Here is a 15,256-nt window from a genome sequence, read left to right as displayed (position 1 = left end):
GATTTTGACTAAATCAACTCTACTTTTTATTTATTTTAATTGTTTCAATTTGATTTATATTTTAATTGAAGTTACTAACAGTTTATTCATGATGTAGAAATTTAAAGAAACGTGCGGAATGTGAGTAATTAATTAATTTAATTACTCTTATTTTATTTTAATATTTATAGTATCATGATTAGGGTTATTTTATATTTGATTTAACTAACGCTATTATTGTTAAATTGCTTCCAATATTAATTTTTATTCTATTATTGTTATTATGATCACTATATTGCATGTTTAAAGAAAATATGTAATTGAAAATCACGCCTAATAAGATAATTTGGACAACCAGTTTAGGTTCCTTTTAATATTTTTATTAATTCAAGTGATCACGATATTTTAGAATAATGTGTTGCATTAATATTCAACCAATTTAGCATAATAATAGTTTGGAACGAATTGAATCTTTGTTTGTATGCCTTTGAGATCACATGAATCACTTTTCACTATAATAATCGAGTAGAGGCCATTACGGGCGAATATGACTCCATGACTTGCTTCGTACCATCATCCCCAATCCTCCTTTTGTGGTTTCAAACCATACGGAGTTAGTAATCTCATGGAATATGAATGGGTTGTAACCTTCACGGGTCAATCGTTGTTACCTATCGTTGTCCCTTTATTGTGGTTTGGTTTCCTTTTATGATCCGTGAACGGTTTACAAGTTCCTTAAAAACTTGTTGGCGGCTCCCTACTTTCCTTGTCCCTAATCGTATACGTCAATTCCCACTTTCTTAGAGTGCCAATCATATTCACACATTCTTAACGTAGGTGCACATCGAATGACGCCTACAGGTACCACTCCATACCGCCTAGTCTATGGAAAATCATGCCATCTCTCAATTAAGATTGAACACCGTGCTTTGTGGGAAATCAAGAAAATAAAGTTTTACTTGGAAAGTGCGGGGGAGAAAAGGTGGTTAGATCTTCATGAGCTAGAGGAGTTTTGGCTTGATGCTTATTATTGTGATAGTGTGTACAAATCTCATTCCAAGGAAACACATGACAAGCTTATTGAGAAGAAAGAGTTTTGTGTTGGTGAAAAACTTCTTCTCTACAATTCAAAAATGAATTTGTTTCCCGTAAAGCTCATATCAAGATGGAGCGGTCCCGATTTGGTCAAGAATGTCTTTCCAAGTGGTGTTGTAGAGGTCTCAATGATGGATTATTTTCCTCCGTTTAAGGTCAATGGTCATCGTCTCAAGAAGTATTTCGATGGTGCTTTCTTTGGCCTTTTTCACACATTACTTCTCTGACAACCACCTTAATTGGTGCAGGACGTCGAGCTATGACTTTAGACATGCGCTACCTGGGAGTTAACCCGGTTTTCTAACCTTTTTCTTTTGAATTTTCAATTCTCTATATTTCTTTTATCCTTGAGAACTTTTCTTATTTCTCTTTATTTTTCTTTGTTCTCTTGATTTTAGGTACCATGAGATTGGATCGAAGAAAATTTTCAACAATTTTGGTGTTACTTCAAGGTTTCATGAGGTTTGGTTAAACTTAGGTGAAGGATTTTGTTGGGTTATATGTTATCGTGTTTGCATTTTCATTGATTTTTATATTCATTTTCGACTAAGTTTTGAGTTATTTTTGTGAAATTTTTGAGCACTCGATCATGACACTCCATAGCGCCGGTGAAAATGCAAACATGAGAACATATTCAAGGGAAATTTTCTTTTCCCCCCTAACCATCAAGTGGTTCGCACGCATCGTGGGTTGCGCGCACACACCATGGGGGTCGGAGATTTTGCCCAATTTTTGTTGAAATTTAGGCGGATTTTGAATTTCTCAATCACCCTATGATGCACACGCACACCCTACCTACGCGCGCGCACCATATGGGTCAGAAATTTTCGTGAATTTGTCACGAAATCAGCTCTTCCCCTCCTATAGCTGGTGGGCATGCACCCATTACCTGCACGCACGCATCAGCCGCAACAGCTAGCTGTTGTTTTGTGCCTCTTTTCACCCTCAAACCCCCACCTTTTAACTCCATTCTCGCTCCTCGACATTCCCCTTCTTTCCTCTAGTTTTTTTTATCTCTTTTCAAACCCTTGCATTTATCTTGCAAATCCATACAAATTTACCAATTTTATTTTCAATTCATCATAAAATTACATTATTCACATTACAATTTTTCAAATTTGACAAAAAAAATCTGAAATATTCGATTATAATTTCGAAAATTTTAGGCTTATTCGAAATTTTGAGGGATTGTGTTGGGGTTTGGAACTTGTCTTTGGGTGTTATATTTGTTTTTTAATCTTCAATTTGGGAAATTTGCAAGTATTATAAGGCTTCATTAAGGTATAATTTCTCACTTTCTAGTCATCTTCCTCATTTTTGAAGCTTGAAACCCTTGTTTTTGCTTTCATGGTAGAACTCCATTGTTGGTTATTTTAACTTGTAATTTGTGTTGAATAATGTTATTGAATGTTGAATTGAACCTTTTTCATGTTGAATTTGTTTACCTTGATTGAATACTTTAATCACCATTGTTAGTCATTTTCTCTCTCATGGGTATTCTTTATGATGGCTTTATTTCTTTGATAATTCAATATTTGAGATTATTTTGCTCAAATTGATTCGTGATTTGTTCTCTTGTGTTTAATTTTTCCTTTAATCCATGCCTATTTGCCTCACACTCATGATTCTATATTAATGTCATTGTTCATATGTAGCCATCTCTTGCTTCATTTTTTAGAAAATTGCATTTGTGTTTGATTCTTGAGCAATTTCTTATGCTTATTCTTGACATATGATAAATGTAAAAGTCTTGATCATGAGTTGTTCTCCTTCTTGTAGATGGATCCAACCCGTCAAAAGAAGCGGGCAAGATCAAGTTCAAGCAAGCCTAAGCATGTTGTTCCACCTCCTCTCAAGGTAGAAGAAACATAAGACATTAAATTCTATAAGGAACTACATTTGGATCGTTTCAAGCGTCTATCCAAGAGGAAGCTAAGGACTACAAGATTCTACGATCAAACAACAACCAAGTTTCTCAAAATTGATGATGACGTTCGGTACCTTGCAAAGAACCTCGGTCTCTTGGAGTTTTCTATCTTCTCTTGAAGTACTCCAAGAACCAAGTGGTGACTCCTCAAGGACTTTGACTTTCCAACTCTTCAATAATGATCACAAATTGACGGAGTCTCAACTATGTTCCTACTTCAAGTTTCCATGGGTCATGGATGAGGACCATATTATCTATCCGGCACATGGTAGAATGTCAAGTGACCATGGTTATGATGAGCAACGTTGGTGGCGGCGTATCTCCGAGATTGGGAAGTACGAGCCTCAAAATTCCATGTCTACATCTATTATTCATCCGGCTTTGCGGTATTTCAACTGTATCCTCACATACACCCTTTGCTCCAAGGACTCTTTAGGAGCTATCTCCCGAGAGGAGCTTTGTTGGCTATGGATAGCTGACCAAGACTCACATGAGATAGAGCTCGTGGATTTCACACAGCATTTGATCAATCGGTTTTTGGATATCCGTTATGGAGTTAGCCTTTCGGGGAGCATTAAATTGGGAGGGAATTATTTCTATCCTAGCTCTCTACATCAATGACGCTTATAAGGATTTGTTATGTGAGCTTTCCCCAATTGTCGATACTCGGGAAAAGTCTTCTTCTCATTTCCTCAACATCTCCACCCTTATGAACCAAAAGTTCCTCGATCGTACTAGGAGGGATGATGTTTACATTTGGAAAGTTTCCCGGGTAAAAGATTGGTTCCTAATCCAAAGCAAAGAGGCAACTACCCAAAAAATGAAGAAAGATTCCTTGTCTTGGAGGCCTCCGATGTGTAATATTGATCCTTCTACTCTATGGAGGACGAACCATCCAAGATCCCCCTCAACCGATGCTTTCTTAATGGATGTTCAAACTCTTCCTCCGATTGAACCGGGAGGTATGCATATCCCTCTCCCTCTGCTGCTCCTTCTACTTTTGATTTGTTAACCATTCATGCTAAGCTTGATAATATTGCTAATGTGTTATGCTCTATGCCATCAGGGCAAAACCCGTATCTTGGCCATGACTATCATGCAAATCAATTGTACGATTTACATGTGAGGAGGGGGGAGATCAAACCCTATGTGAATTACCCGTACCTCCTGGTCCAACAAGGTTCTATCCCTCCATGGGAGCCTTTTGACCCTACCGTGGGTCCTAGGCCTTTCTACCCTTATTGGGAGGGCCCTCATGTTCCCCTAGTGCTATCATAGGCACCACCCCGTCCACTTACGACTCTATGCGGCCCGGTGGATGTGATTATACATATGATCCTGCTACCCCTATGCCCTTTACAAACCCCGAGACTTTTGGTAGGTGCGGTAGGTCGGGCGAGCTGGTCTTAGATGATTAGTCTCATTTCTATGCGGTTGATCAAGCTAGGATGGAAGGTAGGTTAAGGGGTAAGGATCTTGTGGAGGTGAACGAGATGGCTAGCTCTATTCATGTGATGGAGACCGGTAAGGGGAGTTCTCATTCTACCCCTTACCATAGTGCATAGTGAGACTATCATGGCTACCCCCCTTCTTATGTGCTTTATGTGATGTTTCTCTTTTGCCTATATGTTATTAGGTTTAGAGTTTGGGGGGTAGTTCATTTTAAGCTTGGGGGTGATATATGTCATTTGTTTGCTTCACCGTTTCCTCCCTTGCTTTTGTTGTTCACTCCTGGTCTCTTATGCTTCTGGTATTTATCATTGTGTCTCTTGATTCTATGATGATGATGTTGTACTTTTGTTGATTTCTCTGTCCAGTTATTGGTTCGGTTGTTTGTTTCGCTGATTGTTATCTACTGTGTATCTCTGTTTCTTTATGATTATGATTCCTGATGATGATTGTTAGATATCTTGTCTCCTGATTCTGCTTCAGTATGATGATTCTACTTCCTATATTCTCATTACTTGATCCTATTCCTGATGCTATCATTTCTTGCTTTTTCTTTATTTGCATACTTTTTATCTTTTCTTTTCTTCTTTTCTTTTGTATTGAATTTAATAACAATTTTCTTTGTATATAGTTTTTATTTCTCACCTTGCTTTGATTCTTATGCTTTGGATTTCGATGATTCATAAAGGTGCTCTTTCGCCTTGTTTGGTGTAGCATATCTTTGACACCCGGTGAGATATTTCTATTGTTCTTCTTTTTATTTTTCTTTTCTTGGATGCTTAGATTAGGATGAGTTAAATGGTTCAAAGATGTTTGCTTTTTAACACCTTAGTGTGTTTGGGAACATTGGCGTTGTGGCCGAATGTTCATTTGTTTGTCGATAGAGACTTATGTGTGTTAACATTACTTCCTTGTTGCTTTCTACTTCTCCTTTGCTTTTCTATATTTCACTTCATATCCTTTGCTTCATTTTCTAATTCTTTTGGTTTTCCATTTCTTTTCTTTTCCTTTGATTTAAAAAATATAATAAAAAAAACATTTATAAAGTATTTGTAAATATGAATAAAATGTTTTTGAGGCATTGCTTTTCATACTTCATAATTTTGCTTTTACTTTGGACTTAGTACCACTTGAGCTTGCACATTGGCTATTATTCTTCCTAAAAATAATGGTTTTCACGGTTTGAGAGTATATTTGGTTGACTCTAGGATAGAACATGCTAAGGTTGTATTCTAGAACTATTACGACCTTGAAACCGGATTCTCTTTTTTTTAAAACTCGCAACTATTCCCCTTTGGTGGATTTGATGCTTTTAGTGAGTTTTTGCCTCAACCTTGTGAGGTTTCTTATTTTTCAAGCCTTCTTCAACTACTTGTATGAGCGGCATGGATCCTTCACTTTTGCGGATCTAATCTTGAAACTTGACTCTTAATTCTTAAACATGAGACCGAAACATTTAGGGAGGATAAAAGCATCTTTTCGGGGTGGTAATTTTTCTTTTCTAGGTTAATCTTCATTATTTTTAGTTCTTGGGTTCATATTTTCCTTCTTTTCTAGCCACATATTTAGATCTTTGTGCCTTATTCCATTTTTGGTTTTTGTGAAGCAAATGGCCATGTACTTGGAGTTTGTGGTGAATGAGTTTGGATATTGGTTTTTATTTGTAAACAAGCTTGTTATTTGTATATTTTGTGAATAATGCCAAATGAATAAATGAAAAATTCGTCCAAAGTTAAAAAAAGGCAAGGACATTCAAATGTATAATGAAAAAAGTCGTCCATAGCTACAAAAGGCAAGGACATTGAATAATGTGAAAAGTTGAGAAAACTCAAAGCTAATCTCTTAAAGCTTTGGCAAAAAAATTGAAAAGCAACAACAAAAAAAGGACAAAAAAATGTGAATATGGAAAAGTTCAAAAACATTTTGATGTAAGCATTTCTCCCTATTTTAAGCATTGAGGACAATGCTATTTTCTAGCTTGGGGGGGAAGCATTTTACGCTTTTTGTATTTGTGACTGTGGTTATAGCTTTGAATAATCTTGGGAGTTTTAGTTTGTTTTTTTTTGGTGATCACTTTGTTTTGGCATTGAGATTCAGCTAATCTTGCTTCACAACTTAGGTGTACCACCAAATTCTAAATTTTAAGCCTACCCTCACCCTTTTGCCCTTACATTACAACCTTTGGGAAAGCCCTTTTGACCTAGTGGTTAAGTCATATACCGAGGGAGGGCATAATGAGTTAAAGTGTAAGGATAGGGAATGCAAAGTCAAGATGTCGAGAAAACCTCAAATCTATTGATTTTCCAGTTCCTTCGAGGAACTATAGAGACGCTCACTAAAAGAGGATTTGAAGCCAATGGGAAAATGTGCTAAAATTGTTTTTAGATGAAGGTGAATTGCGTTTTGGTAGTTCTCTATACTTAGCATGCCCTATGTTTCAATCAACCCTCGATATCTAAGAATGTGCTTACCATTGTTGTTCTAGAAAGTTTTATATATTTTCGTGTTTTGATCATGTGCAAAATTCCATTGTATAAGCACCTATTTTCTTTTCAAGGTTTTAAACTTTCTCTTTTCTTCTCTTATGCTTTGCCTCCTTTTAATAAAAGAATTATAGGTTAACCTCTTAGGAAACCTTTACGAGAGCATCACTCGTCCTCTAAGGCGATCTAGGGGTTTAAATGGCTTGTCTTTAGTTGCTAAAATTTACCGTGATTCCTACGAAAGTAAATTAGTGTACATTCTTCTTTTCTCTTGTTTTTCTTGTTTCTTCCTTACCTAAATAATGTCATCATTTTCCTTGTAAGTTTGATTTTTGTTTTGTTCGAGGACGAGCAAAAGTCTATCTTGGGGGAATTTGATGAGTGTCATTTATGACACTCTTAGGCTAGGTTTTCTCTATAGTTTTATTATCGTTTTTAGTTCTTTTTTCCATGTTTGTATGAAATAATGCTTACTTTGCATGTTTATGTTTAAGTCTAGAGAAATGTATGCTTTTATTGGTTTTCTTGTCATTTTGTTCATATCTCGACTATTTCTCTTGCTTCTTTACTTCCTTGACTTGTTTTGTAGGTGTGTTGAGTTTCCCGAGGTTTGATCACCAAAGAGAAATCTCGAGCGCATTCAAGTGGGTTGATGGAGCTAAGTCCGGGATTTAAAGTATGCAATTCAAGCTACACTACAAGAAAAAAATTTATTTGCGGTGGTTAAAAATGATTTATTTGTTGCATTTTTGGAGAGGCAGCAAACGCCAGGGCAGCAAATCAATTGAATGATTTGCTGCGGTTAACAACTGCAACAAATCAATTGATTGATTTGCAGCGGTTATTACCATTAACCGCTGCTAATAAATATTTTTTTACAATTAAAATAGCTGGGTTTTTGTTTATCAAACATGCTATTAATCAAATATTCAACTACAGCAAAAAAAAAGACTGAAATCTTATTTTTAATTATAGAAAAAATTGTATTTCCATTATTAATAGCATGGCAGAGTACACTTTCATAAAAAAGATAAATATTACAATTGGACAACATTAGACATTTCAGTAGCTTAAGATGATACAACAGGAGCACAGCCACTACAGATATTAACAAACAACATTACGAATTCTGAGTTCTAACGGCCAAAGAAGTATAGAAGGCAACAACAGCAATGGTGTCAATTTGGCAGAAATAGATATGGTGTTGAGTAGGCAGCAACATAAACGGCGAAGTAGGCAGTAACAGCACAAGTAGCATCAACCACACGTATGCAGCAGCAACAACAACAGCACGAGTATCAACAACAGCACGTATGCAGCAACAGTACCATCAGCATGAGCAGCAGCAACGACAAAAACACAAGCAGCAGCAGCAGCAGCAGCACCTTTGAGATAGAAGACTGAAGCAACTTTTCATAGATGTTCAATTGACCTTGAGTAAAGGATTCCACTTGCTACTAAAGGAAACTTCTAGGGTGAGCAAGAGTATTTCCCGACCTTTTCACATGAGAAACAGAAAAGGCATTAATTTCACTAGACAGAGTACTAATATCATCAAGTAATAAAAAGAAAGGATTATATCCCTGCAACTTTTTCTTCAGCCCATTGACAACCACCAGCGAATCGCTCTCCACCATCACATTGCTATAGCCCAAACGAACAGCGAGTTGCATACCGAAGCGGCATGCTGCAGCTTCTGCCAGAGCAGGCAGGTTTGTTCCTCACCGAAGCAGCAAGAATTGAACGAAATTCATCACGAATCACCACTCTAAGCCCAGTCACGCTGTCCATATGAGCATCACAATTAATCTTCACATATCCTGCCCTTGGGGACCTCCACGAACTTGCTAAGACGGGCTGTACAACCATGTTCTGCTTGAAAACTTTCACAGCATACTCCCCATACTCCTCCACCAATCTTAACAGACCTGCCGCCACCTGAACAGGACACCCCATTTCGTTTTCAAAAACTACCTTGTTTCTCCTCAGCTTAACTCCTCAAATTAAACCACAACCCTGTATTTAAAAAATGCAACACTAGCAGAAGAAACAAATATCCAAAGAAACACGACTTAAAAAATTTCAATTCGATTCCAATACATGTCGGACCAAATTAAAATAAAAGCATAAAATCTTGGCAAAACAAATACTAATTTACCACCAAAATAAATCTATTTAATCACTACAACAAAAATTTAAAAACTAGATAACACATCTACACCCAAATAACTTCCAAATTAAAGAAACTCAATTAACTACAACGAAGCATAAATAGTGATATAATTTTAAACCATTAAAAAAATGGGGTGACAAATATAATATCTCGTATCTTCATCAATCCAGCCACAACGAAATTTCGGTAACAATTAGCTTCATCAATTCATCTAACAACTAGGAACCATAATAACAGAGGTAACAAGTGCTCTATGACCTTTCGATTTAGTTTTCACAACAAAATGCGATAAACAGCACAACAAAGTGTCATATTATCAATTATGCAAATAAACAATCAACCTCCAAAGATGCCAAAGTAGACACAATGAAATGGGTGCAGAATTGACAAACAAGGATAACTACTTAAAATTCAACTGAAACATAATACATATGAATGGCATAATTCAAAAACCCATTTAAGAATTGCAAAAACCAATTATCTTTTCGAAACTTGAGCACACTAAAGAAGTCGCATACATCAAATTAAACCTCTAGAATTTCAAACATGCTGAAATCAAATTCTTCCCAAACTCAAATCAACATTCACCTTCTCAATTATCACAACCAGTAATACCCAAATCGCATTTTGGAAGGGAATTCCTCAAAATCTGCGACTCCCTATTACGTTCTCAATCAAGGAAACAAAATATACAATTACTTACCTTGGGTTTAAGAGTGATAGTCGGTGAGTGAAGGTGGCGGTGAGCACGTAGGTTAGCCGTTAGATCAGTGGAAGTAGTGGAACCGTGGAACGGTGAGACATTGATTGAAATTAGGCCTGAACGCCGACAAGGGTGAGTAGGTGATGAGCGGGTACTTGGGTGAGTGAGTGAGAAACTTGAAGTGTCAATGAGAGTGAGTGACAAAGTAGAATCTATGGTGAGATTGGTAATCAATCATCCAGTGAGAGAAGACGAAGGTGGAAGAGGGAGAAAGAGCGTAATGAATGAAATTCGGCGGCTAAAGAATAAGGGGGCATTTGGTTCGCAAACTGGTATGGGGTTGGAATCAAAAATGAAATCATAGTGGTATGGGTTTGGAACTTCATTCTTAATATCATATGTTTGGTATAATCATGAAATGCAATGTTTTTCTTTTATTTAAGCCTAAATGTATCGGAATGAGCCAAACCCATCTCCCCCCAAGGTTTCTAAACCCCATACCTTGGGGGTTTGAGGTATGGGTTTGAAACTCATAAAATCATAAAACAAACATAAGGTATGGGTTAAACCATTCTAAACCCATACCTTATACCTTAATTATGTGAACCAAACACCCCCTAAAGGGGCTAGGGTAAAGGTACGATATTGATTTGCAGCGATTCAATAAAAAACCCACTTCTAATTAATAATATTAATAGTACCTTTTATTTGCATCGAAATGCATAAAATGCAGCAAATTAATAGCAGCAAATTAATTTTTTTCTACTAGTGCTAGCTCCGCAAACTCGAGGTCCTTGGAAGCAATGTTTTGGCTTGTGGAGTTCAAGTGCTTGGAAGATAAGGGAGTTGCCCTTCTCATAAGCATCGCCTCGAGTGCACCAATGATAGGGACGCTTGGGAGCGCGGAGTTTGATCGAGCAAGCGAAGGAGCCAAGGCCACGTGCATCAAGCAGGGGTGCGCGCGGCATAGGGGGCGCGTGCGCGCAGACCCAACTATACGCGTGCGCGGCTTAGGTGGTGCGCATGCAAAGCCCTTTCCAGCCCCCTTCGCTCGTTTTTTCTATTTATAGCTTTTGACTTTCTTTTTTTTGGTCCACTTAAATTTTTGTACTTGAGAATAAATTTTCTTGATATATTAGAGAGAGAAAGTAGAGAGAGAAGCTTAAGATTTACTTGATTTGTACTTGAATTTGGTCTTAGATTTCAATTGGATCTTGGAATTCCTTCTTCAATTCAATGAAATTTTTTGAGAATTCTTTCCTTTGATTTACTTTCATTGCAATTTCTTCTAGTTTCTTGAATTTTGATTTGGATTACATTCTTTGCTCTAGAATTTGTTTATTGATTCAATTTCTTTTTGATTAAGCTTGAAATGAATAAGATTGTGATAGAATTTATTTTGCTTCTCAATTTCACCATGATTAGTGAGTAGATTAGTTGTTAAGGAGAACGGAAAGCGTTCTTGATAGATAATTTTTGCTAGTTGATGATCCTAAATTGATTGAATTGTTGCAATTAAATTGGTCGACATAGTTGTGCATGCGTTTAATTAGACTAGGAATGATCAACCTATAAGATTAATCTAGATTGCATTGCAAATTTCAAAGACATGAACCCTTGATTTTAGAATTGATTCAATTGATTGAATTTAATTGTGATTTTTCCTTGTTAGCCATTCATAGTGAACCCTAGCTTGGCTTATAGGAGATAGCTCTTGAATTCCTTTGATTGCGACTGTTGTTTATCCTTTGTGATGTTTGAATCGATTAAGTGATCTATCAATTAGCATAATCATTGAGCTTGCATGTGGAACTTGTATCCCTAGTGTTCAGCATATCGAAATTCTCGATTTGTCTAGTTTCTTGATACTTTAGTTACCAACCATAACCATCAACATTCATCGAACTAGCTTGACATAGGCTATAGCTTGCACCTTCTCATTTCTTTGGGATCGAACCTTGACTTACCATATACTCGTATTAGGTTGGTAGAGTGTTTACAAATTTATTTTGGCTCTAAGAAAGGGTAGATAACGACCTACATTTTCCTCTTGTCAAAGGTCTCCCTAAAACGATAGGTATATTATCATCTTTCGCTATTTCTGGCACAATAAAATCAACCGGAATGGTAAACTCTCCTGTATTGAGGGGAACATCCTCAACTCTTCCCTTTGGAAACTTAATAGATCGATAGGCCAATTGCAATGTCATATTGGTTTGAAGAAGCTCACCTAGCTTAATCTTCATAAAGACCAAATAAGGCATGATACTCATGTTGGGGTTTGGTGAGTCCGACTCACCGCGGAAATAACCCCAACCCAAGGAACCACTCGTAATTAATAAAACCATAAAGCATAAATAAATATACACAAGAAAAGGAAGAACGAATCATACCCTTGAAGCGAGCTTCGCCCTCTCAAAATGGGCTCTTACTTGAAAGCCTTGAGCACCGCAAATGTCGTGCCTCCAACGGTATCCACCCACAAAGGACGAACACGACTTTTTAGGTCCGCTACCTTGGAGTTAGCAAGGTCCGACCAAAACACAAGTGTTAATGGAGTTTAAGAGTTTTTCCCAAAATATGGAATGCTCTTTCTAACTCCCACTCAAGCACTTTACTCCAAATCCCAAGGTTGATATTTATAGAGGAAAGTATGAGTGGGAATTTCTATCCCATCAATGTGGGATCATGAAATTCCACAAATTAATTTAAAGCTAAATTAAATTAAAATTTCAAACTAATAATAAATCTACAAGTGGCATTACCATGTGAAATGGGTTGGTGAGGACCACATGGAGAGTAGGGGGCCATACTTGCTCCCCACTCAATACTCTCCTTGTGCCATATGTCCTTACCCACTTGCTCCCATATTCCTCAAGCTTCCCCATAGTGACCGGCCCTATGGCCCAGCCACAAGCCCAGCCCGAGCCCAGCCCCGCACCAAGATGTGGGCTGCTGCTGTGCGCGCAAGCCACGCACTTGGTGCGGGCTTGCTGCTGAGCGTGGCTGCTAGTGTGTGCGCTGCTAGCACGCCTAGCTTGCGGCAGCTAGCTGCCGCACGCACCACGTGCACGCGGCTGCTAGCTGTTGCTGTGCGTGGCTGCTAGCACGCACCTAGCCAGCCATGCAAGGCTCGGCTTGGTGCGCTTGCCAGCCACCTACGCGTGGACATTTTGCCCCTAGCATTCGGATGCTCGGGGCACTCCGATGCTAGGGGTATTTTGGGAATATGGTCGATTTATTATTATTTTGCGCGTCTTGTCTTTTTATTATTTTTTAACTCGACTTCCGAAGATCGGTTTCGACGCTCCAAGCTCGAATTACCGACGTCTAAATATTTAACACTCGGGCGACGAATTAATTTCTTTCGAATTAATTCGTCGAGTCGGTTCGTATATTTTGCTTGGGTGTGACCCGAAGGGTTCAGTCAATATTAAGCTGTAATATTAATTATATTAATATTACTGATCGGAAGCGGCCTCCACCCGGCATTCCGATCACTTGACCTTACTGAATATATTAGCTTTCTAATAATTCTGAACCCGCTATCAGATAATACACTTGTTCAAAGGACACCATTCCTTTCAATATCCCACTTGTCCTTCCTGACAAGTGTGTATTTAGTGTATAGCCCCTTTTCTATGTCTCTTCATGAACTATAGAGTAATATTACTCGTCATCTTTGTTACGTCCAGAAGTGTTTATCGAAATCCGAGTTTGACTGTCAATAAGCAGATGATTTCTAAAATCCATCTGAGCACGACCATGCATTTTCACAGTCTCGCTCTTCGAGATGCCTTGTAAACAACAAGACATGTTCCCTATTGTTAGTGGGGGGACATTTCCAGTCTTGTAATGTAGTTTCTCTTACTAAGTGGACCTAGCCGCCCGATATCTGTCGTTATAATCCCCAGTTACGGCAGGCGTTTGGCGGATACCAAAGCGGACTAGTACTCAAACAAGAGACCTCCCACTACTCATGGTCAAGGAAAAGAGTTCCGACAGTAATAATGAGAAAAATACTTATGACGATTTTAAATCTCTTAAAGTATTCTGATGTGTCTATTTTATATAGTAATTTACCCCCGTCCCTTGGTCGTAATTAGTAGTGTTTTTGGCTCTTTAGAGCCATTTTTATTACAAATTGGTGTTTTCTAGTGTTTTCGTAGATTTGGTTGACTTTTGCAGGGATTTATGTTTTTGGAGTATTTTCCCGAGTTATTTTGGAGCAATAGCGAGCATTGGAGAAATACGACCATCTTTGAAGCCCAAGGCCGGTTAGAGTCATCGAGCCAGTGATTAAGGGCTCGGTAATTGGGATCCCGAGGTATTTGGACCGAGTATTCAAGACCCGAAGAGGAAATCCGGATTGGGCCGAGAAATCAAACCCAATCGAAGTCCGAGCCTCAAAGTGGAGCAAGGGCCCGATCGGGCAAGAGGTTGCACGATCGGGCGCGGCGCGGCGTTGCTAGTGATGTGCGTGCTTATAGCGCGCCCGATCGTGCGAGCCTCTAGCACGATCGGCGATGCTGCTGGGAAGGAACGCGAAGAAAAAGGCGGGCCCGATCGGGCAGCCTTTCGCCCGATCAGGCGCGCGTTTTTATAGGACCTGATTAGTTTAGTCTTAATTTTTGTTTTAGAAAGCGTTTAAGTAGGATTTTTGTACGGAATTTTGATTATCTTCTTTCTGAGACTTTCTCTCTCTACTTAGGATTTTTCTCTCTCTTAACTCTTCTCTCAAATCTCATATTTGCTTCTAGTTTTTGTTTATGCTCAAGTGTTTCAGATCAGGTTACATCCCATTCAATCCTGAGATAGAACGATCCTTCCATAGACTGAAAAAACTCTACAAGAAAATCCTGGCGAATTCTGGTAATAATAACAATAATCACCGAGATCCTCCAACTGGTTCTAGAAATTCAGAGGTATCATCAGACGCAAAATCAGAGATGACGGCTCCAAAGAAGCTTAGTGATTATTCACAACCAAAGCTTACGGATTTTCCACATCTCACCCCCACTCCGGCTCCTGATGGGGCTCAATTTGAAATTAAACCTCAATTTATAACGATGATAGAGAGGAAGCAATTCAGTGGAGCCAAGGGTGAAGACCCGAATCTTCACATTGCCGACTATTGTCAATATTGTAACACCATCAGGCAAGCCGGGGTCACTCAAGACCAAATCAGGGAGATTCTCTTTCCCTTCTCTTTAACTGGAAAAGCTAAATTGTGGTTTAATGGCTTGAATAGAACTACACTTGGTATAACTGATTAGGAAACTCTTGTTTTGAATTTCTATAACAAGTATTATAATTTATTCATCATTTATCATTTAAATCACTAAGCTTCTGATCATAACTTTTGATATATAAATGATAATACAATGATTCCAATTGCATTAGAAACTGGACTTGAAGAGCTTTCCAACGACAGGTCACACAAAAGA

General features: G+C 38.2%; 1 protein-coding gene and 1 long non-coding RNA gene across 2 annotated transcripts; one reads left to right on the top strand and one right to left on the bottom strand.

Moving 5' to 3' along the window:
* Window positions 1-827: 827 nt before the first annotated feature.
* Window positions 828-2,946, top strand: LOC110691167. Its single transcript, XM_021868086.1, has 3 exons — window positions 828-1,252; window positions 1,473-1,536; window positions 2,854-2,946. The coding sequence occupies exons 1-3, from the start codon at window positions 828-830 to the stop codon at window positions 2,944-2,946; spliced, it is 582 nt and encodes a 193-aa protein (XP_021723778.1).
* A 4,936-nt stretch (window positions 2,947-7,882) lies between these two features.
* LOC110691183 lies at window positions 7,883-10,152 on the bottom strand. The gene is made up of 2 exons (XR_002505241.1): window positions 9,810-10,152; window positions 7,883-8,949 (listed from the first exon to the last, which is right to left on the bottom strand). It is a non-coding gene; the product is annotated as an uncharacterized LOC110691183 (long non-coding RNA).
* Between the last annotated feature and the right edge of the window lie 5,104 nt (window positions 10,153-15,256).

Source organism: Chenopodium quinoa, unplaced genomic scaffold (assembly GCF_001683475.1).
Source record: "Chenopodium quinoa cultivar QQ74 unplaced genomic scaffold, ASM168347v1, whole genome shotgun sequence".
In the NCBI taxonomy this organism is placed as follows: domain Eukaryota; kingdom Viridiplantae; phylum Streptophyta; class Magnoliopsida; order Caryophyllales; family Amaranthaceae; genus Chenopodium; species Chenopodium quinoa.
Note: the sequence above shows the minus strand (reverse complement) of the source record. Positions and strands in the feature narration are given on the sequence as shown.

Coding starts and splice junctions, on each gene's coding strand:
- LOC110691167 (XM_021868086.1), top strand. CDS start 828: ATGACGCCTACAGGTACCACTCCATACCGCCTAGTCTATGGAAAATCA. Junction 1,253..1,472: donor AATGGTCATCGTCTCAAGAA/GTATTTCGATGG, acceptor TCTTGATTTTAG/GTACCATGAGATTGGATCGA. Junction 1,537..2,853: donor TTACTTCAAGGTTTCATGAG/GTTTGGTTAAAC, acceptor TCCTTCTTGTAG/ATGGATCCAACCCGTCAAAA.